Raw genomic sequence first — 27635 nt, 5'->3', positions numbered from 1 at the left:
ATGTCCTGTGTCCACTACAAGTTCTTCTCCAAGCTGAACTATGATATGGTCACCTTCGACGGCCTCTACATCTCTCTGCGTGACCTCAAGCTCCAGATCATGGTCCGCGAGAAGCTGACGGCAGCCAGCTGCGACCTGCTGATCACCAACGCCCAGACCAAAGAAGGTGCGTGGGGGCAACAGGCACGGGGCCTCGGGGACTGCCTGGCTGGCGGCGTCGTAGACGACCCCGTGACGGCCATGGCCTGTGGGAGCCATGCTCTGCCCTTTGTGGCTCATCCCCACATAGCATGAGTCAGCCTGGGGCCCATCCTGCCGGTGTGCAGGGGGACCAGGAGGGCAAGCATTGCCAGGGATGAAGCGTGGTGGGAAGCGATAATGTGATTCGGCCACAAGCGGTAGCTGTGACTTGTGTTGGGGACCTCACGGAGCTGTTCTTTTGCTGTTGCTGATCTGACAACTACCGTCAGATCTGTGCTTTAGACGTGGAGCTAGGCACAGAAGAAAGCGTGGTTGATGGGCGACGTCTAGTGCTTACAAAAGTGTTGGTTTCCTGGAATTCCTCTAGGTAAAATGATAAGGAAATGTGGGAGGAGATCCTTTAATAACAAACCTCAAAGAAATCTTCAGAGAAATCTGGCAGACAAAGCTGAAAGTGATGGAAACAGAACAGATGGCTAATTTGAAGCAAAAAAAGTGGTTTTGGTGACTTAGTTTTGTCTTCAACTCATTTTACTCCACTGCATTGGTATATCAGTGATACAGATACTTCCTGAAGCTTCTGTAAGGGTGTTTTTGATGGGAAAATGCAAAAGTCCCCCAGTGGTTTTCTGAGCAAAGCTAGAGAGTACATTTTGGTGTAATATGTATGTATGCCAAGATTTTGGCTTATATGCGTAACCGTGAATTTCAGTGTTTATTAATCAGATCTAGATGCTTAAGCTCACCTTCAGAAGGTAAAGGAAAAATGTAGACCAGGATATTCTGCCTAAAAGGGGTGTTTGGAATTCTTCCATGTGGACATAAAGGACTGAGTTTTTTCTAACTTTGTCTGTGCTGGAGTCCTGCCTAAATGTTGAAATGATCTTGGAAAGAGCAAAGTGAACCTTGAGTGAAGATGGCCTACTTGCTCAGATTTTTCCAAGCACTCTAAGCTTTACAGTTCAGTAACGGTTACTTTTCATAATGGAGATCTAGTAGGAGAAGCAATGTTAATATCGGTTAAAAGGAAACAGGATTTTAAATAGCAGTGGGAAAAAATGATAGGAAGGACTCTTTTTAAGATGTTGGGAAGGCAAAATGGATGGTTGGGACCTATTTTAAAAATAGGGAGGGAGTGTGGGTGTCCTCTTCCAAGCTTACTATGGAGGCATGTTCTATAAAGGCAGAATTGCCTTCCAAAAGCCTCTAGGCCAGAATGATGCCTTCAAACTTGCCTCCTTTGAATTTGATCTGGATTTCTTGACCTGTCTTTTGTAATAGGATGTTCTCACAGTATTGTGGAAGAACTGCAAACTCCCGAACGCAGGTCTCTTGCACACTCTTTCCTGGCCTGTACCATTCTGACTCCAAACACTTGGAGAATGTGCTATTCTGCTTATCAGGCAAAATGCAAGAAAATAGAAAAGCAAAAATGGGTCTCAGAACTGGTCTCCGATGAAGAGTTTTAAGGAAGAATAGTGCTCCTAGAAGACTGTCTCTTGAATGCAGAACTTGCTTGAGTTCAGTGTTGCAGCATGCACTTGACAGTTTTAGCAGTGCCACAATGCGATGTCTTCAGAAAAACCCCATGCTAACTGTGAATGAAATCATCTGGCCTCACAGCTGATGTCAGTCTGTCTCTGTGTCTACTGGAATGTCTGCAGCACTGTGCAAACGTAGCATTTTAGAGAAGACTTTAAGCAACTTTTAAACCTTGTCCTTCACTGTGGCATATTGTGTTGCAGTGCTAGTACGGGGGATTGCTTTGATGACAGCTCCGAGTGCAATTAATTCTTGGGCTGCCATGCAGCATTCTTTTGTAGAGCTTTCAGAAAGGGTATGGCGTTCCCCGTTTCCCAGGCTGAGCTGAGGGTAAGTCATGTAAGTACCCATTCAAAAACCGAGACGTTGCAGTGGAGCTCATGCACTGCCTGTCTGGCAGTCAGCTGCTTGGACTCTGTCAGCAGCAGGTTTGGGACCTCTCGGGGGTGTGCTGTCAGCTAGGTTAATGTCCCTTGGCCAGGTGCTTAGGGCAGGCTCCGTTTGGGACATTACCACGTTGCCTCCAGCATTGCTTTCGCTTTCCCAGTCACATGCTGAAGCAGCGAGCAGTGCCAATAAGACATGAAGGCATCAGGCGGTCTGTATAATCAGATTAATGACTGCAAGTATGCCAGATTTTATTGACTCATCCTTTCAGAGCAATACAGGTGCTCTTTTGGAGCACAGTACTGTGTGACAATAATGCAAATGAAAGCTCCATGAACTGTCTGACCTCCTGAGCTAGCTCATTCAGGAGATGATGATATACCAGTTGGAGGTGAGATCAGGGATACCTGCCTGGGTGGAAGCTGAAAATCCAGAAATAGGAGTCCAGTCTGTTCATCAGGATGTTTCAAGGCAGTGCTTTCAGTGCAGCTACACCGATGATTTGTTTGTCGCAAAGTGTGCAAGTGGTGTTGATTAGAAGAGAGCTAAAAACTCGCATCGTGAGAAGGCATATTTTTAAGCGCTAGGGGGAAAACGTGTTCTCGGGAGTTACCCTCTTTTCTGGTAGGGAGAGTCTGGCATGTTAGTAGTCCTTGTCAGCTCTTACTCTGCAAATCCTTTCCCCAGTAGCATAACAGCTGGTTGGCAAGGCATCTAAGGCTAGCAAAGGCTTTTCTTTGTCATTGCACATATAGGCTTGCCTTCTGATGACTTCTGTTCTGAAGAGCTTCTGTACTTTATCTGGGTGAAAATACTTCTCTGCATAGTGCTCGGAGAGGTGCTTTTGCGCGGCTGTCAGACTCCAAACGGTGGATTAAAGCAGGCCGTAAAATAAAGTAGGAGCTTTTTTCAGTAACCTGTTGATAGCATACATGTGACAGAAAGCTAGCAGTTTTTCAGAAGTATAGGTGAATTTAAAAATGGGATTGTTAAATTGTGCATTCAGTGCGAAGCAGAGCATAACCTGAGCTGCTTGTACTTTTTTGCAGGAAGAAGGTTGTGGACACTAATGCAGTAGCTGATGTAAGATTTCCGAGTCCGTATGAGGCAGCAGTCAAAGTAGCTCTTGTTTAACTTGTCTGCCTCCATGAAATACTTCTTTCCCTTGGGTCTTTCAAGCATACTAAATTTCTTGTCTTTTAGACTGTTATGTCTCTTCTGCTCTTGACTTTGAGATAACATCCAAATCTTCCTTGGCTTTTGCAAGCTTTCTGAGTTAACGGGATCCTTACTTTTAATGACAGGTCAGATTGACAAAAGCCCAGTAGCCCCTTACTGGCCATCTCTGCCAGTAAAACAAAAAACACGTGTTGTGCTATCAGGGAATAGGAATCAAGAATGTTGTTACCTCCAGCTTTGCTGAACATTTCTATTGGAGCGCTGCTTGGCCAAGTGTGAAAAGTAGCCTTGTTGGGCATGACGTCACCGCTCACTTTGCAGATGTGGAGTCACGAGGTGAGGCAGTGTGACACTGCTTTGCAGGTCCTGGTAGTTGCCGAGTCTCTGCTAGGGGATGCTGCTGCCCATGGGGAACAGGTTCCTGCTGGGAGACACCAGTTCAGTCTGAGAGCTGTTAGACTAAGCTGGCATCTGTTAAATTCAAGTTGAGAGGGACTTCAGGAATAGTGCGCCAGATTTAGTCCTTCCCTATTTAAAAAAAGAAAAAAGTTGACTTTTTAGGCGACATTGTTTGGCTTCACCTCTCATAAAATTTCATCACCAAAATTAATTCAGTTAATAGAGGCAAAGGAAAAATAAATGTATTAAAGCCAATTGGTATCAGGCCCCTTCACAGAACTAACTCAGCAATGGACTCTGCTGTATGTAAACACTCTTCCACAAATGCTCTGACACAGTGACCAAGCTGGTGGGATACTTCAGTACCAAATACAAATAGGTGCCGGGATAACTGTCCTATACAAAGAAAGCCTTTCCTTCACCGCGCTATTGTCACTCTTCAGCTGATCCATTTAAATGTGCACTGATGGACTTTTAAGGGGAATTCAGTTTTATATCAGTCTCTTCCTAGATGGCTGGACCTCTCTTCATGGTGCACTTAACAAGCGAATTCAAAACAATCATATATCACAAGATAGATATAGATAGATATATATATATATGCACACACATTCAAGGATAAGTCTATTCAGAAGGCAGGTGTCAATGCTTCTCTTCTAATGGTCAATGAATTGTCACCAAGTACTAGAAGAGGACTTAGTCCTCTTTTTGCATCACTGTTGGGCATGTTTGAATTGACCTCTGCAGGCTTGCATCATTTGTGAATAAATGCATTGGTTACTGTCCTCATGTATACAGTCTCTTCCTAGGCGAGGTGCTGCCACTTGTAAATCTGCTGCAGAACTAGAGTAATCCTCAGTTCAGCACAGGCGTAGCAAACTCCTGCCTTTTTGTGGAGCCGCTGTTGCTTGTCCTCTATGTCTGAAATGTCAGTGCAGCGGTTTGTGATCTGGCCCAGAAAGAACGCTCTGTATGACTCCATTCAGCAGGTCGAAACAGCTGGTTTGGGCTTCTAGATCTGCAGCTGCCATGATCTCCCAGTTGCCTGCCTGGGCCCCAGTACTGCTTCAGCTCCTTCTTCATCCAAAAGTCCCAGCGCAGGCCTTTCTTGACAGGTGGCTGTGGAAGGGTCAGAGTTTCTGCTTTGAGAAGAGCTCTAGGGGTTGCTTTCAGGATATATGACTTCTGTAAAAGCTTTTGTTTTCATCATTAGTAGTCCTTTCTCCCACAAATTGAACCTCCTCGGACGTCCAGAGGAAACGTGCTGTTTGGTTCCCTGGGGGGGAGGATCAGGAATTAGTTTCAGCTAAATGATTTCTCAGTTTTCTGAAGAAGCTTTCTGTCATTTGGAAATAGAAGTAAAATGTTCGTTTCATTGTTGAAATAATGTCTTCTGGTAGGTGAGTTTTGGGGTAAGAGAGATTCCTGCCTGTAGGAATAATATACTGAAAAATGAAGCATAAATTGTGAAATATTCCTGTTTTGTGTGTGATCACTGGGCAAAATCACCCTGACAGAGCTTGACTAGATATAGAGCATCTTTGGTTTTCAGACCATTGTTCTGATTGGGTCTGCAAAGGTAAGAGCTTTTAATATTTAAAACTGTAGGCAGATTACAGGGAATGGCTGCTGATAGTGATTTAAAATATTTAGTCATATCCAGCTTGTATAAGGACAATATAAAAACCACTCTCATGGAGAGATCTTTGCATTTTAAGCTTACACAGTCAAAGTGTCTCAGGTAGTTTGTTTTTTTGATTGTTTGGGCCTTATGTAGACAGTCAGAAGGCTTTCCTCCTCTTCAAAGACTAACATGGTGTAAGCCCAGGCAAAGCACGGGTAGCTTCAGGCACACGCTCTTTTCAAAAGGCTTTTCACGGCTGTCGTCATAAGGAATTTTGTTTGAGTCTCTCAGCTCTGCAAAATGAATCACAAGAATTCATAGAATCCTAGACTCAGGGAATGGTTTGGGTTGGAAGGGACCTGAAAGATCATCTAGGTCCAACCTGCCTGCCACGGGCAGGGACACCTTCCACGAGACCAAGTTGCTCAAAAGCCCAGGGACGGGGCATCCACAACTATTGACACCCAATTCATGTCCCTTGGGTTAATTCAAACTAGATGATAAGCTTCAGAGGGGAGATAGCACTTTAGTTGGAGCCAGTTCTGCCCTACTTGTGAAAGCAAGCTCAAAACCCCCCCAGATTTCTCTGATCCAAATGCTAGCATTGCCGGTTTTGTTTCCATTTACATGTAGAGCGCTGAGCAGCTGAGAAGCGGCGGTGTTGATGGATTAAGCTCCAAGGAATAGACAGAGATGGCAGGCGCTCTTCTGTGTTCTGTCAGTCTTGGCCACTAGCAGCACGGGGGAATTGATACAGTTAACAGCTACGAAAGCAATGGCGCAGAGTTGTCATGCTTTAGCTGAGGGACTCTTTTGTTGCAGGGCAAGCTAGTCAGACTTCAGAATCTGGTTTATGCAGGTGAGACTTTGCTGTGGTTGGTTTTTCTCCAAAGCTCTGTTGGTTTTGTAGCCTAACAGAAGCAAAAGCAACTTAAGCTAGATCGGGGAAGAACCTCATGCATTAGCAGACTCCGCTTCAGTGACCTTTGAGACCATTTTGCTGTTGGCATTCCAACCATTTTAGAAACATGAAAAAGATTGTGCTGCTTGTGTTTGATGATCAAACCTGAAGGTTTCTTGAAATGTACTTTCAGTGTGTTGGGACCATAAAAGCACAATGTTACATATCAGATTTTGCTTTTCTATCGGTAAAGGGATTCTCTGAAATGTTGTGTAATTATGTATTGATATAGGTTCTCGTAAACTGGCAGATTCTTTTTCTGTATTGATGTTGTTTTCAGAATACACAGATGGTAATGCCCTGATTCGTAGGAACTCATCAGTAATTGTTAGAAGAATCCCTGCTGGAGGAGTTAAAGTCACCAGCAAAACCTGTGTTACGTAAGTATCCGTAAAGCATTGTATTCTTGGTTAGGGGTTTCAGTGCATTAACTTTCAAACTGATATGAGTTGACAAGAGGCATTCAGATTGTATCTTTCTTGTTAAAGCTGCTGTTAATTTTTGTTGTCATGGGCTAGATTTTAATAGATCTGTCGCAAAGCAGACTTACATGTTTTGGCCTGCTGGGAGATGGGGTTCAAACTGCAACAATGGTAGCTTTTAAGATGATTCCATTGGGTTTGTTCTTGGGGTTGATTCTTCTGAGAGCCAAGTTGTAGATCCCATTTCCTCTACGTGGAGAGATTCCTTATTTTATGTGTTTGATTTGATTGCTTTTATAGTAAAGACAGATAGGCATTGTTGTGTAAACTTCTAATTTGTTCCCACCTCAGAAGAGTCTGATAGTCAGTGTTTGACTATTTCTTGCATTTGGGGGAGGCAGGGTGGGATATGGCAGGTAATCTTACCCCCCAAATGTGGGTGTTTTGCATACCAGACACAGAGGAAAGACCAAGGGTTGCCAGCTGGCAAACCATGCAAACCAGAAGTTCCATTCATAAGTGATTCCTGTTAGTTTCCTAAGGACAATGTCCATTTCAGGCAAGAGAAAAAGAACACTCTCCTAACGTGTATCACCTTTTGAGCGAGTACAACAAAGGAATAGTTAACCCTTTCCAAACTTGAAACTCACTAAGCAGTTCAGCACGTTACCAAGCGTTACTAGTTATCTAAGTCTGTTTTTACCCTAAGTTGATATCCGTGCTCCAGGTTTTCAACCTATATTCCTCAGATTTCTGAAGGACAGAGAATCGGATGTGTTGGTTAAACTTACAGCTATCCACATGCAATGCTGACTACAGGATTATTGCTGTCATGTATGTATTCAGCTACATTAGCATTGTTTGAACATTCATGTTTTCCAGCCTTCTTGAAGAGACGCCTCTCCCCCACAATTAGTAGGTATTATTAGCTTGTGGTTTTGCCATGTCTTTCTCATGTTGGTTCTCAGTCAGTAAAGTAGACTGGTGAGTTACGGTGTGTCTCGAAAAAACAGTACAGCAGCATCCTGGTACCTGTGAAGCATTTGCGAGCAAAAACCCCTGATTGCTGTGACTCTGCCTGTAAACTTTGGGTATATTCCTTCAGTAGTTGCTGCAGTGCTTTCAGGCACTACCTAGGGGTTCAGGACGCCACAGTGTTGTGCTTATAACGATGGCCTTGTTTTGGCCATGTTTAACTTAAATATGTGTGCTTAGTGGCACCTTGTCAACGCATCCTCCGTTTCTGGTTGGCTGGCGCTCTCTCCTGGTATCTTAATACTGCCCTGAAATGAGAGGAGAGATGCTGCTGGCATCAAAGATCAAACCAAGACCTGGATGTGGGGATAAGGAAAGAATGGCGCTGCTGTTGTAGTGTTGAAAATGAACCAGGCAGATGAGCTTTCTATTCCTTCAGCTGGAAACATTGCAGAAACAACTGGTAGTGTGGTTAATGTTTGGGAACGAGGAATGTATGCTATAACGGTGGAGAGGCCTTCAAAAATGGGTTACTCACCTTGTTGTATGTTCTTCAAGGTAAATGGATGAAGAAACCATTGTGTGGTAATCTAAAGTATTTCCCTGTACTTCCTCATCTTCAGGAGGTACGTGGCTGTACTTGCGAGCCTGGTGGTATTCTAGCAGTGGCAGGAAGCACGAGCCTTTCTATTTGTACGTAAATTCCACAGCAGCCTTTGAATTGTCTCTGCTCATGGGACGCTTTGGATGACGTATGAATTGTTTGTTAACTAGATCAAGGGCTGCACGTCTGATTCATGATGAGTGGCATGCAGATACAGATCAATAAGTGTGTGGAATCTCAGCAAGTTTTCAAATGTAATGACTATTGCCAAAAAGATCGTAGGCTTTTCAAGATTATCCTAAAGCAAATTCTGGCAAGTAAGGCCTTTTCTTTTTTGTCACAGGGCTCCTAAATCACACCAAACCCCAGAAACTGCTTTCAGGTGACATTTCTACTACTATTTTTAGTCAATATTGCATATGTAACACATTTAGTATTTTGGCACTTTCATGGCTAAATGTAGTAGCTCTCTGAATACAGTGCTTGGGCTTTCACAAAGAAACTCTGTTCTAAAGCCTGTGCTGCTGCCGTTTTTGTTATTTCTTTGTCAGATGACTGACTGTTTTCTCTGAAGTAAACTTGCACTTCAAAGTGTCTAGAACGTCAGTGTTCTTTCTTGGAAATTAAAGTACTGTATCTGGTACCCATTTGTAATACTAGATATGTACAGATTGGTTAAAGTTGCCTTTGTATTTTGATAGTTGATTATTTAAGAACACCAAGCTGTGAGACAGACGTCATCTTTTTGATACTGACGCAGCAGAGACAAAATACCTGAGGACTTCCTCTTGCACTGTTGTGTTCTGTAACTGTACATCTTAATTTGTGACAAAGTAGAAACGGGATTTGGGTTGGGTTGTTGGTTTTTTTTAGTTGCACTGAATGTGCCAAGAGAGAACAGTTTAGGTATATGAATACATTTCCCATTCCCTAGACTATCAGAACATAATGTTTTGAGGTTCAGGTTTCATAATCTGTTGTCACTGCTTTATGCTGGGTACAAGTGCTTTACTTGAAATTCTGATCACCTTCTTTTCTTCTTCCAGAAGTCGTACTGAGGCAGTGAGTGGAACATCAAAAGCAGTATGTAAAAACACAATCTCACACTTTTTTCTACACACGGCTCTTAATTCTAAACAACGTAGCCTTGTATTAATTTTCCAAACATTAACTAATTATGTATTCCAGTAAAACCTGGTCTATGTTGTAAAGACAATGTCTTTGATTCGGCGTAGGAAAAACTGGGTAATGCCATCATTTGCACAGTTCTAATGTAAATATTGGTATTGGTGCCTAGTGATGCATTGCATTTCACATTGAGTATGCTAGAATATTTCCTGTACGACTTTGTGTTGCACAGGTAATGTATGATCGCTTTTAGGTCATGTAGGTCCGAGGTTTGCACAACTGAACGTGGTGCCGTGTTCTACATCTGTGTATAGCTAGTAATGTGTATGTTTGTACATTGTTTTGTTTGTAGGTTGTTTTGTGCTTTTTGTTTCTTGCAATCCAAATTGTTTGGAGTGAATTTTCTGCCATTTCCACATTATATCACTTAGCTTTTTTTTTAAAATACTCTTTTCCTAATGGGTTTTGAAAATGTTATCAAAACCCACTGAGAAACCACTGTGGTTAAACTTGGTACTGTTTCTTACTTTTGACCTGGGGGTCCAAACAAATACCCAAACCAACATATCCCATACATTTTGAGGATAGTCACGTGCAGCTAAATGTTTCCTTTTCATGTCCTTAAATGCTTGGGTATTTGTTCCTAAAAGTGTATAATTGAAGTGATATGATTTGGGCCCCTCTGAGTACATGTGCGTCTTTAAGAGATTGCCATGGATTTAAATATGGTTGCTACGCAAAGTGGTATTCGGAAGTTCTGCATTTGATCTTTCCAGTCTATCTGATGAAGCGGTTTAGTTTAATAGTTTGTCTGCAAATGAAAATATCTAAAACCCAGTGTACAGATTTTGACACAAGGTTAGAGCCTGGTGTATTTGTGGGTAAAATCCCTGACATTTTTCTGAACTTCTGCCTGCAGTACATTTTTGGATCTGGGTGGCTTCGGGGTTGGATGCTGCTTTGATTTCCCAAAGGTTAAGCCTTTCTTTAGTATACCCCCACTCTGAATTTCCATTTGGAAAAGGGGCAGGATTTTTCTTCAGGTTAGAAAACACTGTCATTTGGCTGCTAAACTAGAGAGAAGTCACACCAGGACATACCTAACCGGTAATGGTCTAGATCTGGATTTGCGACTTGGGTCGAAGGCTAGGTGTAACTGTGCTTTTCAAAATAGCCCTTATAATGTAAAAATTCCTATTTGTTGGTTTTTATCTTTCATCTTGAAGTCTAACTGCTTTTTCTTCACTAGAATGGTGTGAGGCTTTGCACTAACCCTGGATCATTGGATCTGATCCCTTGATCAGCTGTTCGGGTAACTTAATCTAGAAATGCATGAGCTCTGGGGTTGTGTTCTCTGAAGAATACAGCCTCTGATTCTCGTGGAATGGTATACAATGAACTTAAAGTGGAAAACTTCTTGTACGTTGGTGTAAAACCACTAAGCCTAAACCTGACTTCCATAATTCTATCACTGACTGGTTCAAATTCCTTTTTGGACATGAAAGCCTGTCACTGTGAGCCCAGTGACGCCAGCAGTTAATGTAACGCATTTATGTAAACCACGTTTATAGTATTTGATCTAATTGAGATGGGGTTTTATTTCTTGGAAAGAGTTAGTTTTCTCTTTGTTTACTAGCTTGTGTATAAACATAAATCTCATCTTCATCAATAAGGTTACCATTCTTTCAGCCTCGTGTGTTCCCTGGTGTCTTTGTATTACATTTCTAAGTAGCATCTTACCATAAGCTTAGATAGATGTCTCCAAAAAAATTTTTTTTTAAGAAAGGAAAAATCCTGGAGTGGGAGGGAAGACTTAGTGTTAGTTAGAACTAATTAAAAGGAAGACAAAGCAAAACTGTTCCCTTCTTGTTTGCTCTGACGGTACCTGATGTGGGTTGTGGGTAGCCATAGGGAGGGTAGAAGCCTTGCATCTCTCTGTACAAGTCGTCGTGTCCCGTCCCCCGCCCTCCTCACAGAGTAAAAGCACTGCAGCCTCAGGTGCTTTTAGCGTTGGAGCACAGTTAGCGGTATTCTTAAAGCTAACTCAGGTCTTGGTCTAAAGTGTGTGTGTGTGGGGGTTGTTTTGTTTTGTTATTTGAAATAAACATCTTTCTGCATGTATTTCAAAGCAAAACCTGGATCTTAGCGTGGTCTGAATAAATCACTGGGAAGGCTTGCCAATTATTGTTGAACAGTAAAGCAGCAATGTTAAAATCAGTCCAGATTTTTTTTTAAAAAGGATGCACAAAAACTTATACTTTGACTATTTCTTAATTGTCTTGCTCTTACGTTAGCTGTCATTCTACACTTCCAAATCTGTGCTGCTGTCCTACTGTTCCTACTGCCAAATCAAGAAAGTGAGTCCTATTTGTTTTCGTATTCCTATTTCAGTAACTGCAAGGAGCTCTAGCTGGTATTAGTCCTCAGAGGCTGCAGAAATGCAGAGAGTCATGCGCATTGTTTTAGCACCGTCAAGCACAGCTGTGATCCTTCGTGGCTGAATTTTCAGTTTAACCAAGCTATTGGGTTTTAGGAAACCACTGTAATTTAAATGCAGCACTCCAGCAGTGAGATTAGCCTTTTCCTCCTATTTTCTGTCCCCTTTCCCACTTGCTTTATGTGAGTTTCTGTTTAGTCTTCTGTCTGAAATGGGAGTTGATACATTGACTGTTGATTCTGGTTTTTTGAGGGTTTTCTTTATTCGCTTACTTTGGGTGGGATTTTTTTTTGGTTTGGGTTTTTTTCCCCAATTCTTCTGCAGTATTACCTTAGGTTTGTGTACAAGTTTCATGGAGGTGTTGTTTCTACTTGACCGATTGGAGGGACTGGCAGGAAATACTTCAGTAGAAATTCAAAGGAAAAAACCAAAGACACAAGAATGTAGGATCATTGGAAGATGGTCGTTGGGCAAACGTCCTAAATAGTACATGAATTTTCTCTTTGCTGCTTGTGGTAACTGTTCATAGAAAGGAGCGCTTTCATCTCCTTTAAGTAATCAGACTGTTGCCTGCAGGCCATAGAATAACGGCTTCCTAAAAAAATACAAGGACTACTATGAACTGTTATGTTTCAGTTACTGGTCAATACTAGCCTGTTTAATGCCAGACTCCAATAGAGAGCTTTCCCAATTCCTTGTTTGCTTCTGAAAACCCGCAAAGTGATAATGGTTGTGCCTGCCATGAGAGAACATAGGCCTGTTTTTCCACACGTGAAGAAGAGTGGCATGTGGGGCATGAAGCTTCAAAATACTTGATCAGACTTCCCTTTTGACAGAAGTGGGTGGGTACCAAATGTTGTGAAGGGGAGGAGAGTTGAATCTTCTGGTAAGGTTTGCAGTGGAAAGGCGGCCTCTTGTTCCAGATCAGGGTGCTCCTCTCCAAAGGCACGTTTTCACGAATGTTTCAGTTAGTGTTAGAGTCATGTTGTCTGTGCTTTCCTAAACATCTAGAGAAGACATGATTAACTGGAGTGAGGAAGCATCTTTTGCCTGTAAATATTTTGTCCCCAGAATCTGCTAAAACTGCTCCCTTGAATTCTTCTGCAACTTTAGGTAATAAAGGACAAGGGCTTTTTTCCAAGGAAGGGTTTTAATCTCTCCTCCGATCCATTTAGTGACGTCTTGAGGAGAGCTGTTCAGTTTATGCCGTGACACTTTATTCTACATTTTTGAACAACTGAAGACCTAATAAGCAGTGATTCAGGTGTCTTTCTGATCATGTTTTGCTAGTGTAAGCTTAACTGCTGCTTGTGGCATAATATAATTCCATATTCTGGAAAAGGAACAAGCTAAGTGTTACCCTGTTTACTTGTGGAAAAGCAGCATTTCACTATTAGTTCTCAGTAAACACTGCAGCCTATTAGAAACTAGTGGCCTGAGGGCTTGACTCCTGCAGGGTGTTCCAGGAGGTCAGTGGGAGGGAGGAGTGTGGTTGCAGTGGAGAAAAAAATTACAGGACTGTGCTCTGACTCCGTGTTTTCACCATCATTAAAAATTGGTTTTGCTCTGATAGTAAGGAGCGTAATATTAAATTCTCACGCTTCCCAAACTAATTTGGATAGTATGGCCTGTGGTCTAATAAAATACAAGACATCAGTATTCTCTGTTTTTGTAGGCTGCTCTGTCATGGGAAACACCTTTATTTCACTAATTTGAGCAGTCGGGTTTTTTTCTAGACAAAGTGGTGGTTTACTTTCATGGCTGATGTTCTGGCTTGGTGTTTTTATTTGGGTGTTGTGGGGTATGGTGAGTTTGGCATTTTTAAACTTCGTGACAGGAGGGGAAGAGTTCATGGTTGAGGGCCGATACGCCTGTGCTTGATTTTGCCAGGCAGCTACTGCCTTCATAAAAGCATAACTGTGTGCATTTAGAAGTGATGAGATGTTAACTGATTAATTTACAAGCTACACCGCAAATAAGTCTCCTGTAGTGATGCTTCCTTCTCAAATAAACCGAAATCCTTTTTAGCTGAAAATTGACAGATGTGAGCCTTTGACAAGGGTCCCTCTCTGAGATAGTGTGGAGCAGTAAGTTGATGTCGTGCGGGTTTGCTTATTTTAGTTTCTTCTCATTAACCACACAGGCACTCTTAAGGTGCCATAGGTTTGGACTTTGTTTTGAGCAAACACAAATTCCACGGGGTTGGCAGTGCCCCTGTCAGTGGCACTCAGAGGATATAGTGCAGACTTTCAGACTACAGTAGACGTTAACTATTGCTATGTTTTGACTGTAGAACTTGAATATGTGTTTAATTTTTTGTGAACAGATAGATGAGTCTCCTGCATCTCTTTCTCTGGCCCACCTTGCTAAGGTATATGTATATATTCTTGTCAAATTCTTAAAAGAAAAAAAGTGTTTGCTTTGTTTCTTAAAACCTTATACTGTGATCTATAGCTGGATAACTGTTGTAATGGGAACAAAACTGTAATTTAATTTTTATTCATTTAAAGTATTCATTTTAACTTTAAAATGTGTGTCTATTTTGGTACTAGCCTGTAAAGAGTAGTTCCCACTATGGGAAGATAGAAGGGGAGTACCTTATCAGCCTCAACGTAATGTTGCACTATTACGCATCTTCCAGACACAGAGAAGCAGCATTTCAGAAGCTGTTCGCCATTTCTCATATGATTCATTAATTTTGCATTGGAAACCAACAGTTTTTACAGAAGAATTGAATGGGCTGTAAGTTACGGCCATTTGGAGGGGGGAGCGTGCAACAGCCAAAAGAGAATCGTTTCTGTAACATGGACAATTGCATGGCTGTTTTTGAATTTCGAGCCATTAAAGTTACAGATCCATTCTTTTAATGCTGCACAGTTTCATAAATACTAGTATATAGACGGTAGACAACATAATCTAATTTGTTTGAATGCAGCCTGTGTAAAGTGTGAAAGTGCACCTGATTGTTTCTAGGAATACACTGATGTGTGTATGTGGCATATTAGCAGATGTGACCTTCTGGAACTGTTGTAATGCCATGTTTTAATGGAACTGCTTGCATTTTTCGCTCAACAATGTGTACCTTCCTCTGGGAAAGCACTACTGGCTGCACTTTGTGAAAAGGCATAGTGCTCGCCAATGAAATAACTAGTCTTTACATTTGCAAAGCTTAGAGAAGGCAGGGCCTAATGCAGAGGAGCTAGTTCTCTCTTCTGAAAATGAAGGCTGGAGTTCATTTCCAAGAAAGAGGAATCTCTTCACACTGGTCACTTCTTTCCCTTCTCACTGAAGAAATTAAATTGTGTGCATCTGGGGAGGCGGGAAAAAATGTTTGGAAGGTAGCCACCAAAAGAACTTGGTCTCCATTAGTGCTGTCCCTAAACATGTCCTTGGTTCTGTAAACTTATGCCCAATTTAACTCTAAAATATGAAGAAGTGTCCTTGTGGTGTACACATTTAAGCTTTTGAGAGAATTTCAGTATTTCAGAAAAATACAGGAACGTAATGTAAAGCAGCTGAAACCTGTTACTTACTCTGAGCTCTTTAGTGCAGACTGGCTTGGCATGGAGGTGATATGTTAAGAGTTTTCTGGTTTATTATTACTACGTGTGAAATGCCATATCTGAATTTTGGTCTATTCCTACTAATGTGTTGTGGGTTTTGGATGTGTTTTGTAAACTGTTTGGGTTCAAAGAAATTAGTCAAGTATCTGTAAAGTTTTCTGTAAATGTTAAAGGAAATGATTTCATAGGCGTTGATCTGGATTATGTTACTGTGGAGGAAAAAATGGTGTCTATGAAACATCCATTTAATAGAATGTTGAAACTAGTTGGTTGCTTTTGTGAATGAACGCATATAAAAACAGAACCATGAGGGGTTGATCTGAGTGGTTGGTCTGAATGCTAGGTGCTTGAAGGTCCCCATCCTTTACAGCCTCTCCCTTAGACCCTGCTTGGATCTGGACTAGTGTGAAATAAAAACATTGGAACAAATACTACTTTGAAAAAACAGCTGGCTTCATTAATTTGAAAGGTCTATTTCTGCATAAGGTTGATATTACAATTTGTATGTGAAAAGGACACAGTCAACTGGAAAAAAAATGCAGGTTGTGCTTCCTGTACTTAAATCACTTAATATGAAGAAGTTAGTAGAGGGGGAAGCGTGCAGTGTGGACTGCCTCCAGCCATGATGGTCAAATTTGTAGTGACAAGTATCTTTTGTCTTGCTGAGGGATTCTAAACAGATTGCTTGCTTTTAATGCTTCTGTGTGGGAAGCTGCATTTCAGCAAGCAAAAAGTTGTGTGTCCCTTTTTTTAATGCTGCAAAATGTAAATAAGGATACTTGCATGCATCTTTCTGAATTAAATGTACAGTGGATGTCTTCTTCAAAGAGGCTGGAGCTTAAAAATCACCTTAAAAATACTGGATTGTGTCATGTTGTCTACATATGCCTTCGGTCCACTTGGAAGACCATTGGGTTGGTTACGCAAGTCTTTCTGTAAGGTACAAACAGGGCCTAAGGTTTTGAGTGCCCAAGAACGCTCTTGTCAAGTAGCTCTTGTAGCACACAAACACCATGTAATAACGGTGTAAGGGCTCCCCAGAACATCTTCAGGACAACGGTATTGTCTCTAAGCAGCTGTTTCATGCAACCTCTGCTAGCGTTGTGCTGCTCTTTACAGGACTGGGTGAGCGGTGTTGTCTTTGGCTGTGTGGGCTTAAACGTGTTTCTAATGTGCGTGTCAAATAATTGCCTGTTAAACAGACTGCCAATCTGGCTGAAGCCAATGCTTCTGAAGAGGATAAAATAAAAGCTATGATGATACAGTCCAGCCGTCAATATGATCCAACCAAGTAAGTGTTGATAATGTCAGATCTGTTCTTTGAAGATTATGGAAAAAACTGTAGAGGTGTTTGGTTGAACAAGAGAGACACATGCATACCTTGTTCTTTTCTTCTCCAAAATCTTGTAGTTACATGAAGAAACCCTTGGGTCCACCTCCATCATCATATACTTGCCACCGTTGCAGAAAACCTGGCCATTCCATAAAGAACTGCCCAACAAATGGGGTAAGATGTGGGGGACTTCGGGTGTTAACTTGGTTTTTAATTGTTTTACCCTGGCAGTTAGGTAACAAGTACATGAATGCTCACGTGAAGCATTGTTTCTCTTGGGGTGAAATACAGAGCTTATATGGCAATGTTGCAAAGCCTTTCAGAATTCCAGGGAAACCTGGAATGAGAAATGTACAATTTTCTTTTTTCTAGGTCATGGACATGAAATGTGTCCATAGATCTTTCTCTGTGAACTTGCATGCATGTTTTTGTACTTTTCAATTTGATTGGAAGTGTTTCTGGTTTTAACTCTTTTTAATGACAGTTCATAGTTTTTAGTATTTTGTATAATAAGAAGATGTTTCTGTTGACCCCATCTACTGAACATTTGTGTGTTTTAATTAGACAAGCCTCTGGTTGCGTCTTCATGCCGTTTAAAGTTAGTCACTGAATGTACATGCATGAGGTATGAATTTAGCCTTCATATAGAGATGGTGAACGTAAGTTTCCCCAGTGAGTGATTCAGAGCACTGAATTAAGCTCACCCTCTGAATTGCCCTCTGGAGGATGAGGAGCGGGTTTGTGTCTCTTCTCTGAGTGGATGGTGAGCTAAGGGCTGTTTCACCCTTAAGGAACCTGAGGGTAAGCCAAAGAATGTCGGCTGAGTTCAAAACACTGCTCTAACCTTCGGAACATCCTGGCTGTATTCATTTAGGAAAAGAAGTATTTTAGTTGAGCGACCCTTCTGCTAGGTAAAAGGAGAGGATTAAAGGCTCTTGCTGCTTAAAATAATCATTGAAGTGTCATTTTAAGTGTGGGTCTTAAGATGCGGTATGTCTGCATTTCTTGTCTCAACAGGATGAAAGTTTTGGGTCTGTGCCCAGAATGAAAAAGAGCACGGGAATTCCGAGGAGTCTCTTGCTGGAGGTGAAAGATCCCAATGTGGAGGGTGTTATGCTAACAAGAACTGGAAAATACGCAATACCATGTGTTAATGTGTAAGTACGGAATTAATTGGACCGACCAAAAAGTGAACGAGAGAAACCGTGCGTAAACGTGTGTATTGGCTTTGTGTGGCAAGGTTTTGGTAGCAGGGGGGGTTACAGGGGTGGCTTCTGTAAGAAGCTGCTGGAACCTTCCCCTATGTTCAATACCAGCTGGCTCTAAGACGGACCCGCCACCCGCCAAGGCTGAGGCAATCAGTGATAGTGGTAATGCCTCTGTGATAACATTTTTAAGAAGGGAAAAAAAGTTGGGACAGAGGGAAAACAGCAGCCGGAGAGAGGAGTGAGAACATGTAAGAGAAACAAGCCTGCAGACACCAAGGTCAGTGCAGAAGGAGGGGGAGGAGATGCTCCAGGCACCGGAGCAGAGATTCCCCTGCAGCCCCTGGGGAAGACCCTGGTGAGGCAGGCTGTCCCCCTGCAGTCCAGGGAGGTCCACGGTGGAGCAGATCTCCACCTGCAGCCCGTGGAGGACCCCACGCCGGAGCAGGTGGGTTCCCGAAGGAGGCTGTGACCCCGTGGGAAGCCCGCGCTGGAGCAGGCTCCTGGCAGGACCTGCGGATCTGTGGAGAGGAGCCCACGGGGCAGGTTTTCTGGCAGGACTTGTGACCCTGTGGGGGACCCACGCTGGAGCAGTGTGCTCCTGAAGGACTGCAGCCCATGGAAGGGACACATGCTGGAGCAGTTTGTGAAGAACTGCAGCCCGTGGGAAGGACCCATGCTGGAGAAGTTCATGGAGAACTGTCTCCCGTGGGAGGGACCCTGCACTGGAGTAGGGGAAGAGTGAGGAGTTTTCCCCCTGAGGAGGAAGGAGCGGCAGAGACAAGGTGTGATGAGCTGACCGTAACCCCCATTCCCTGTCCCTCTGCGCCGCTGCGGGGGGGAGGGTAGGTAGAGAATTCGGGAGTAAAGCTGTGCCTGGGAAGAAGAGAGGGGTGGAGGGAAGGTGTTCTGAGATTTGGTTTTATTTCTCATTACCCTACTCAGGTTGATTTGTAATAAATTGAGTTAATTTTCCCCAAGCTGAGTCTGTTTTTCTCTTGACGATAATTGGTGAGTGATCTCTCCTGTCCTTATCTCGACCCACCAGCTCATCTGAGCTAATTTCTTTGTTGATCCACTGAATAGGAGAGCTCTGCAGCGGGAAAATTGTTCCCCCCTCCCTATTCTAGTGTGGTGGCGACAGAAAAGTAGTTTCAACTAAATGCCTATGTTTTAGAAGGCTAATGTGGAGTGAGAAGAATTCCATCTCCTGTCTTCCTTTCATAATATCCAAAGCTTGGAAAAGTTTTCCTTTACCCACCCTTAATTTGTTTCTTTTTCCTTCCCCTTTCCCCTCCTCCAGGGAAGCTTATGCTAGAACGAAGAAGGAAAAGCCTCCCTTTTTACCGGAGGAGCCATCCTCTTCCTCCTCAGATGCTCCTATTCCAGATGAGATTTTATGTCTCATTTGTAAGGAGATAATGACTGATGCAGCTATTATTCCCTGCTGTGGAAACAGTTACTGTGATGAATGTAAGTGTGAACTCCCATGTTTGTTAATTCAAAACAGCACATCTGCTCTTCTGAAAGCAGAAAGAGGAGGTAGAGAAATTACTTTGTTACCAGTTCTATTTTATACTTAAGTATACCCTGAATAGGAAAGGGCTCTTCTCCTAGGAAGGGGAAAAAAAGCCAGAGAGCTGTAATAGTTAAATAAATGAATAGTAAAAAAAATAGCTTTTTAGTTAAATTTACATGCGGAAGGACGAGTATGAGAGGAGTGGCTGGTTGTGCAGGTGATTGCAGTATTGAATATTGAATGCATTTAGGTTGCCCACAGCCCTTTCTCTCATGCAAAACTATATAGCCAACTCTGGTGATTTATGGTGGTCTGCAACAAACGGATAGTTAGAGTCATTTAATCCCCATTTTTCTCCACGGGAGAGTTGCTTAAAACCTTCAGAACTCGAACCTAGTAATGGTTTTTTGAACCGACTATTTGTTTTTTTGAGACAAGTTTTATTCATTAACCTTGAGGGTGGGGACTTCTCACTGTACTATGTAGTGGGAAGAAGACTAGCTGAAACATCAAGACACAGCCTACTCTACATCTTCAAATGTTACAACAGTGACATACCAAAACTCTAGAGTTATTTGCTGCATACTAGAAATTTTTTACGCTATTGAACCTTTATAGCTTTCTGCTCTCCATTCAAGACCATATTCACCTGTTGATCATATACGTGTTTTTATAGTTGATTAGAATGCCCAAAACTTCCTTAGTTTGGCTAAATGCTATTTTGATTATTCTAATTGTACACAGGTATTAGAACAGCCTTACTGGAATCTGAGGAACATAGATGCCCAGAGTGTCATCAGACAGGTGTTTCGCCTGATGCTTTAGTGGCCAACAAGTGCCTACGCCGGGTAACATGATGACTTTTACGTAAAGTGCTTGTAAGAATAGGCTCTTTGTCAAAAGCTGAAAGGGAAGGAAATATTCATTTACATCTGCTTAAGCAAGGTTGAATTGAATAAGGCTAAATTTACCTTTCCAGTACATTATCTGTTATCACAGAAGCTTACAGCTCCTTGGAGACAATCTGGCAAATTCAGGTCACGCTTTTGTTTAAGGTGATTGCCTCGCTTTCAAATTCTGTGTTAACACGGCAGTACTTTGAATACAGACGCTCTGAGTTACCAGTCACTAGTATCAGTGTTTAATGTGATGTGTTCATGTATCGGCATGTTGATTTCTTTTGGGATTGATAGCATTTACAGCTAATTACACAAGTAATTTTGCTCTGTGGAGGCTTTTGTTTGTGTATCTGCTGAAGTTTCATATTACCTTTTCGTAAATGTTCTTCTGCCTCTAGGCTGTGAGCAACTTCAAAAATGGAGCCGGTTACAGAAAAAGGCACCGTCAGCAGATTTGGCACCAACAGCAGCTGCCACTGCCACCGCCACCACTCGTGACTCTTACACCTCCTGCTGCTCTGATGACTGCTGCTGAAGCGTCTCCATATTCGCCTCTGTCAATCAGCAGTTTGTTGGAAGAGAAGGTAAGCTTTGTTTCAACATTTGCAGCGATTCTTGTATTTTAGTAGAGCTTATTTGCCAACTGTCTGCATTTATTCACAAGGGCTGTCAGATTCCTGTACTAAGACAACCAGCATTACCAAGTCGTCTGGGCCCCCAAGGACAATCAACACTCACCACTGGTAAGGAACTGTAACTTTTAATTTTGTAAAAAGAATTTCTTTTTAAAAATGATCTTCAGATAAACCGAATGGGATTTTTTGCTTTTTCCTCTCTCTGCTCCAAAAGGTCATCCCGCGAGAGCCGGTACAATTTGCTCAGCAGATGGCAGACCAGGCTGGGAACTGTAAGTGTTCTACAGAAATGCAATGTATTAATACTTGTAACCTGTTAAATGAGGCTGTAACACATAAGTTCTACAACAGCTGATTCATAATGAAGTAAGTGTGCACCGATAGTTGTGTAGAATACAAGTGGTCATTAATTTTTAAATGGCCTAATTGGAATTGGCTTTAACAAAGGGGTATGTGCTCACAGTAAGATTATTTACAATAAAAGTCCAGTGCATAATTGAAAAGAGGACTCTGAAAAATGAACGCTTTCTGAGGAAACGATAAGTGCATCTAAAAATCAAATATAATTAAAGGATCAGGTGGAAAGCCACCCTTTTGCTCACTTGCTGTATAAGGCTGAAGAAATTGATTTCCCAATAGAAACCAGCCTCCAGCATTCTTTTTTGAACAACTTAGTTGATTCTGATTGAGCAAATCATTGGAAAAGTCAAGGCTGTTATTATAGGACAATTTTGAGGTTCTTCAATTTAGTCGTCTCAAATAGCCCAGCTGCTTTCTCTCCGATGGGAAGAGAAGAGTCTGTTTTATCTATTATTGCTGTGCCAAGTCAGTCCTTCATTTTTTTATATACTTGACGTTAGATAGACTGTAAGGGTGCAGAGTCTTTATAAAATCTCAAAGATAAATCCAAACAAAAATCGGGATCCATCCCACAGATGGTTTAAAATCTCAGATCCAGTAAGCAAGAAAATACCAATGCAGGGACAAGAACAGGCCAAGTACATCATCATGAGGCAACAGCACAGGAAGCGTATGTGGAAGAGGTTAAAAGAAGTTTGAGAGAAGATGAGTTAATATTTGTGCAGGACTTTGAAGGTTAGAAGTGCGAAATATTAAGTGTCTCAAGGAGTAGCAGAGGGGCGGTGGGCACATGGCACGTGGGAGATGGGAGCCTCTGTTAAGCATGGGCAGCCTCCACCCGCAGCTGCAAAGCTGAGTGTAAGGAGAGAAGACCGAGGGGAGTGTTGGGGGTGAGGATGTGGAAGGCGAGGATGAGGATCAAGAAATGAGTGTAATCTCCCGTGAACGGAAAGCAGGGAGAAAAATGCTTAAGTTGAGAACAAGAAGTGCTTGCCACCATGCTCCCGCTTCCTTCGCTTTCCCCTTTAAAATCAGGCAGAGTGTAACAAACAGTGACACATGTTTTCGGGTTTCGTTAGAGGTCCAAACCGAGGACGCCTGCACAGTGAGTGTACCCAAAGGACTCAGGCGCCAGCACTACCAGAATCAACACCAGTCTTTGTGCCTGTGCCTCCAGCTCCCTTGTATCCTCCAGCACACCATGCACTTCTTCTTCCACTGGGGGTACCACCACCACCATTTCCTCCTCAGTTTCCACCTGGCCAGCCTCCATCTGCTGGGTGCACTGTCCCCCCTCCAGGATATCCCCCAGCTCCTGCAAACACATCATCAGCTTGGGTCCCAAGAGCAGTACCCATGTCTCCTTCACTTACCATCCCAAGGACACAAGCATCTCCTTTCTCTAGGGAGGAGTTTTACAGAGAACAACGGAGTCTTAAAGAGGAGTAAGTATTTGGCTCAGTGAAGCTGCGTGGGGCTTCATGTTTGTATTTTGATGGCATAACAAGCTGCAGTTACACTCAAGTGCACCTGACGTAAGCAAAAATGACAGTGTTTTTTCCAATATACTTTTTTTGTTGCAGATGGTAAACATGCAAAACTAAACCAAGACAAATGTCATTCTAGAACTTTCCCTAAAACTTGTAGGAATGCTAAACTGTTTTTGCTGAAATAGCACGTTCCCCTTTTGCGTTTGCACGCAGTCTATATTTTCTCATATAGGCCATGTTTTGTTTCTTGGTGCCTTTTTGTAATAAAGGTCAAACTTATTTTAACAGGGAAAAGAAAAAGTCCAAACTCGATGAGTTTGCCAGTGATTTTGCTAAGGAATTGATGGAACGTAAAAAGATTCCAAAGGAGCAGAGGCATTCATTTTCCAGGTAACTGGTTTACATGTCTGTAATGGAGAAGCAGGTTGTCTGGAAGAATCAGGGGGAGTTCCACTGCACCTCTCTCTCATTGGATGGATTGGATGATTCAAGGGATTAGCAGGGATAGGAGTTTCATATGTAGGTTACTAGCTCAAATATGGCAGAGATTACAGTTGACTGATAGTGATAATGGGGCAGCAGTTGTTAAGGAAGAGGGGTCTCTTTTCCTGAAGCTTCTCTGCAATGACACCCTTCACCTCCTGAGAGCCGTGAGGAGGCTGGGAACTGAATAGGTGTAGCAGCCGGATTTTCTGCATCTCCCTGTTCTGATTGTAACCATTACCTCAAAGCACATCGGAGGAGATAAGTGAGACAATTGTCTCCATTTCGTCTTTTGTCTCTCTCCTGTGGATACACGGAGAGATTTTAAGCTGGACTGCAAACTGGTGGCTTTCACTAGAATTTTGTTGACATTGTTAAATGAAAAACAAGAAAAACTTGTGAAGAAAAAACTCAGGGCAGCTGATGTTTTCTATCCCCCAAATCACTTGGGCAGGAGTCTGAATAGCTGTCTCTTAGTAATGCTGTCAGTAGCTTTCCTAGAGTAATGGCATTGAGTCATATTACTCGAGGCTGAGTTTAGAAGCCTTTAGATACGACTTTTTCTTGAAGCACGGTCACTATCCTTGGTTAGAGCTAGAGGTATGTGCAAGATTTTGCTAGGACGTTGGGCTAGAAGTGTTGATTGTAAGACTGCAGTACAAGTATTTTGCATCCTGTACAAATTGCCAAAGAAGTAGTGAAGTTAAAGAGACTAAGCAGGCATTTTGAAATTGAGCTTTACTGTCTTCAGGCCAAACCATGTTTTCCTGATGTTTGATACTGCACTGTAGCCATTAAGACTTGCTCTTTTTGCATCTTACTGCAACAACTGCAATGAATTGCGCTGCATGTAGTTGCAGAGTAGTGAAAAAAAGTGTGCATTGACATAGCAGTAGAGGGCACTATACACCACCTGAAATCGGCCAATAGGTCTGGTAGTTCATGTGGTAGAAGTGAGTGGAAACAGACTTAGCCTTCCTCTCTGTTTTTCCACTAACAAAGCAACAGCTGTTCTGTCTTGTGAGCAGAAACTTTTACATGCTATTAAGTTCTTCAGCTGGCAGTAGCATTATGTCAGCAGCTGAAAGAACATAAGTGTATGGAGAGTCAAAAAACCTCAAACCAAATTTGGGAGGAAAAAACTGGGGAGAGTGACTGTTTTGAATTAACTTGTGTGTGTGTGTGTGTTGTGTTTTTTTTAAGGTCCAAGCCTCCTTATAGTGCTTCGTCCTACTCTAGAAGTTTCTATACCTACTCCAAGTCAAGATCAGCTTCTTCCCCCTCTCGCTCCCACTCTCGATCATTTTGTCGTTCCCATTTGCATTCCTACTCGCCATCGCAGCTGTATCCAAGAAGAGGCAAAGGGAAGAGTCGTAACTATTGTTCTAGGTCAAGGTCACCTGGTAATAGAGCTGGAAGTTACCCTGAAAAATCTTCCGGAAGAGCGCGCCCTGTCATCAAAGATCCTACCAAATCAAAAGAGAAGGAAGTGGAATATCCACAGGGAGGTGGCAAAGGAAATAAACATAAAAAACACCAGGAGAGAAGAAAAGGAGATGAGAATGAAGGATTTCCTTCATTTCGTGAAAAATCTCCTGGAATGGAACCTCCTGCGAAAAAAGTGAAGGAGGAGTTGCCCAAGACAGGCAGTGTTGAAACATCTTCCTCTCAAAAGGGTGAGAAGGTTCTTGGTACCCCCCAGAAAGTTCACCCAAAAGTGACAAAAGATCACCCAGAAACCAGAGCAGCCATGGAGGAAAAGGCAAAGAAAGACCACAATGAAAATGACAGTGAGAGTAATGTATCTGCAAAAGATGAGGGAGCTGCAGGAAAAAGTCCAAAAGACCCGAAAGAAAAGTCTGCTGATAAGGTGAAAGAGGATACGGCAGCACCTGCTGCAGTTGACCAGCCTGAAGCAAGCAGAAGTCAAAGCCGTCCCAGTGTTAGCTGTAGTCAAAGGCCTCCTGAGAGTCAGCCTCGAAGCCACAGCAGCAGTGCCAGCTCAGGTGAGAGTCAAGACAGCAAGAAAAAGAAAAAGAAAAAAGAGAAGCAGCAGCACAAGAAGCATAAGAGTCACAAGAAGCATAAGAGTCACAAGAAGCATAAGAAACACATTGGAAGCGAAACGGAATTGGAGAAGAGCCAAAACCACAAACACAAGAAGGAAAAATCGAAGGAGAGCAAAGATAAAGATAAGCAAAACGTGAAATCTGTCACTACATAGAATGACGGATATTAAAAAAATGACTTAATTCCCAAGTCATCGGTATTAAATTTTGTTAAAATGTAAATGAATTCAAGCGTTGCAAATAGTGACATGGAAGACCCTGTGCTGCACTTAAAATATTGCTGCTTGATTATTTGAGTTTTACATCAGAGCTTTATAGAAGTGAACATTTTGTAGAGAATTGTGAGTTGTGGCCATGTATCATGAAAGGTTTTGCTGGGGCATGTTATTTTTAACCATTGTTGATTAGTTTGGGTGGGGTATACTGCAAAAAATTTCACAGCTGAATTTTGTTTTGCTTGCCTGGCAGAAGAAGGTGGTACCTGTTACAGAATAGCAGCAGCAAAATGCTTTGCAGAATCCATTACAGCCCTGTTATGTCCCTTTTTGGTTACAATAAATTTTCAGTAAACTATCCAACGTGATGAGATTTGCAGTGATAGCTGAACAGGAGCAGAGAAGAGGCTAGTGACAGAAAAAAGGTACCAGTAGAAGCTTGCTGGTAGCTAACACGTACAAAAAATAACATATCAAGGGGTTTCATTTTGAAAAGACAGGTAGGACTTTAAATCTTTTGAACTGATGCGACGTGGGGAGGTGCTGCCAAGAGGTATGTTTTTTTCCTGTGCCAAGTGGCCTTGTTTTTGTATTGTAAAAGGTAGGATGTGGCCCCAAACAGAGAGCCAGTCTTCACAGCTGGTCCTGACTATTTTAGAATAACGTTCAATACGAAGCTGTCACATTTCAACCTTGTTCCAGTTTGTTTGGAAAGCTGTTGTCATTTGCCAGCAGACCCCCCCGGACACCTGGGACCCCCCCAGACACCTGGGTCCCCTCGGTCGCGCTGCGGCCGCAGCTTCATCTCGGTGAAGGGGACGGAGAACTCGAAGCCTTTCCAGGGAAACCAGTTGCTGCCCTGGGGAGAGCTGGGGAGGGGGGGTCCATCAGGCCCTGTAGGCACCCTGTAGGCACCCTGTAGACCCCTGTAGGGGCCCTAGAGAACGCCCCCCTGCCCTGTCCCTGCCGCATGCTCTGTCGCTCCTATAGGGGCCCCATGGCCAGGCAGAGCACTGGGGGCAAGTGGGATATGCTGGGAGCAACTGGGAGTAACTGCGACTATGCTGGGGTGCAACTGGGATCACACTGGGAGCAAGTGGGCCCATGCTAGGGGCAACTGGGAGCAACTGGGATCACAGTGGGGGCAACTGGGATCATATTGGGAGTGAATGGGAGTGACTAGGAGAAACTGGAAGCACAGCTGGAGCAACTGAGACCGTGCTAGGGACAACTGGGAACATACTAGGAGCAAGTGGGACCACACTGGGAGGGACTGGAAGTGACTAGGAGCAATGGGGATTTTGCTGGGGGAAATTAAGACTATGTTGGGGGGCAACTGCGACCATGCTGGGGCAACTGGGAGTGACTGGGACCACACTGGAAGCAAGTGAGATCATGCTGGCAGCAAGTGGGACCACACTCGGGGCAACTGGGATCATACCGTGAGCAACCAGAATCATACTGGGAGTGACTTGGAGCATGCTGGGGGCGCTGGATTGTATTGGGAGCGACTGGAATTGTACTGGGAGTGACTCTGAGCCTACTGGGGGCAACTGCGACCATACTGGGTTAACTGGGAACAAGTGGGACTATGTTGGGGGGCACCTGGGACCATGCTGGGGTACCTGGGAGCAACTGGTATCATGCAGGGCAAGACGGGGATCATACTGGGAGCAACTGGGACTACACTGCTGGCAACTGGAATCATACTGGGAGCGACTGGGATCATACTGGGAGGAACTGGGCCACCGCCCTGGCCCCTCTCCCTGGTCAATAAACGCTGAGTTGCGTGCCCGGACGCCTGGGTCCCCGCAGAACCCAAACAGTCCCCCCACCCAAGGACACAGCCCCGAACTCCTGGGTGTCCCCTGGCATTCCTGGTTCCCCCCCAGATGCCCGGGTTCCCTACCAGCTCCCCAAAGAGGAGGTGACCGATGGTGTAGAAGGGGAAAACCTCAAAGGGGTCCAGGAGGGCCCCCCCATGGGAACGCAGCTCCTGGGGTAA

The 27635-nt window shown here is 43.2% G+C and overlaps 1 protein-coding gene across 1 annotated transcript; it reads left to right on the top strand.

The window, feature by feature from the left end:
- LOC126037049 (E3 ubiquitin-protein ligase RBBP6-like) lies at window positions 1-27635 on the top strand. Its single transcript, XM_049797276.1, has 16 exons — window positions 1-166; window positions 6574-6673; window positions 9341-9377; window positions 14186-14230; window positions 16625-16713; window positions 16833-16929; window positions 17773-17912; window positions 19264-19433; window positions 20224-20327; window positions 20777-20962; window positions 21043-21121; window positions 21225-21285; window positions 22453-22818; window positions 23152-23253; window positions 24550-24749; window positions 27523-27635. Exons 1-16 carry the CDS (start codon window positions 1-3, stop codon window positions 27633-27635), a joined length of 2055 nt encoding a protein of 684 aa, XP_049653233.1.

The sequence above is a fragment of the Accipiter gentilis genome, unplaced genomic scaffold (assembly GCF_929443795.1).
Source record: "Accipiter gentilis unplaced genomic scaffold, bAccGen1.1, whole genome shotgun sequence".
NCBI lineage: Eukaryota > Metazoa > Chordata > Aves > Accipitriformes > Accipitridae > Astur > Astur gentilis.
Note: the sequence above shows the minus strand (reverse complement) of the source record. Positions and strands in the feature narration are given on the sequence as shown.

Excerpts from the sequence above, each read along its gene's own strand:
- LOC126037049 (XM_049797276.1), top strand. The coding sequence starts at position 1 with ATGTCCTGTGTCCACTACAAGTTCTTCTCCAAGCTGAACTATGATATG. Across the intron at positions 9,378-14,185 it reads TGAGTGGAACATCAAAAGCA|ATAGATGAGTCTCCTGCATC; the intron begins GTATGTAAAAAC and ends TTTTGTGAACAG. Across the intron at positions 21,122-21,224 it reads ACAATCAACACTCACCACTG|AAGGTCATCCCGCGAGAGCC; the intron begins GTAAGGAACTGT and ends TCTCTGCTCCAA.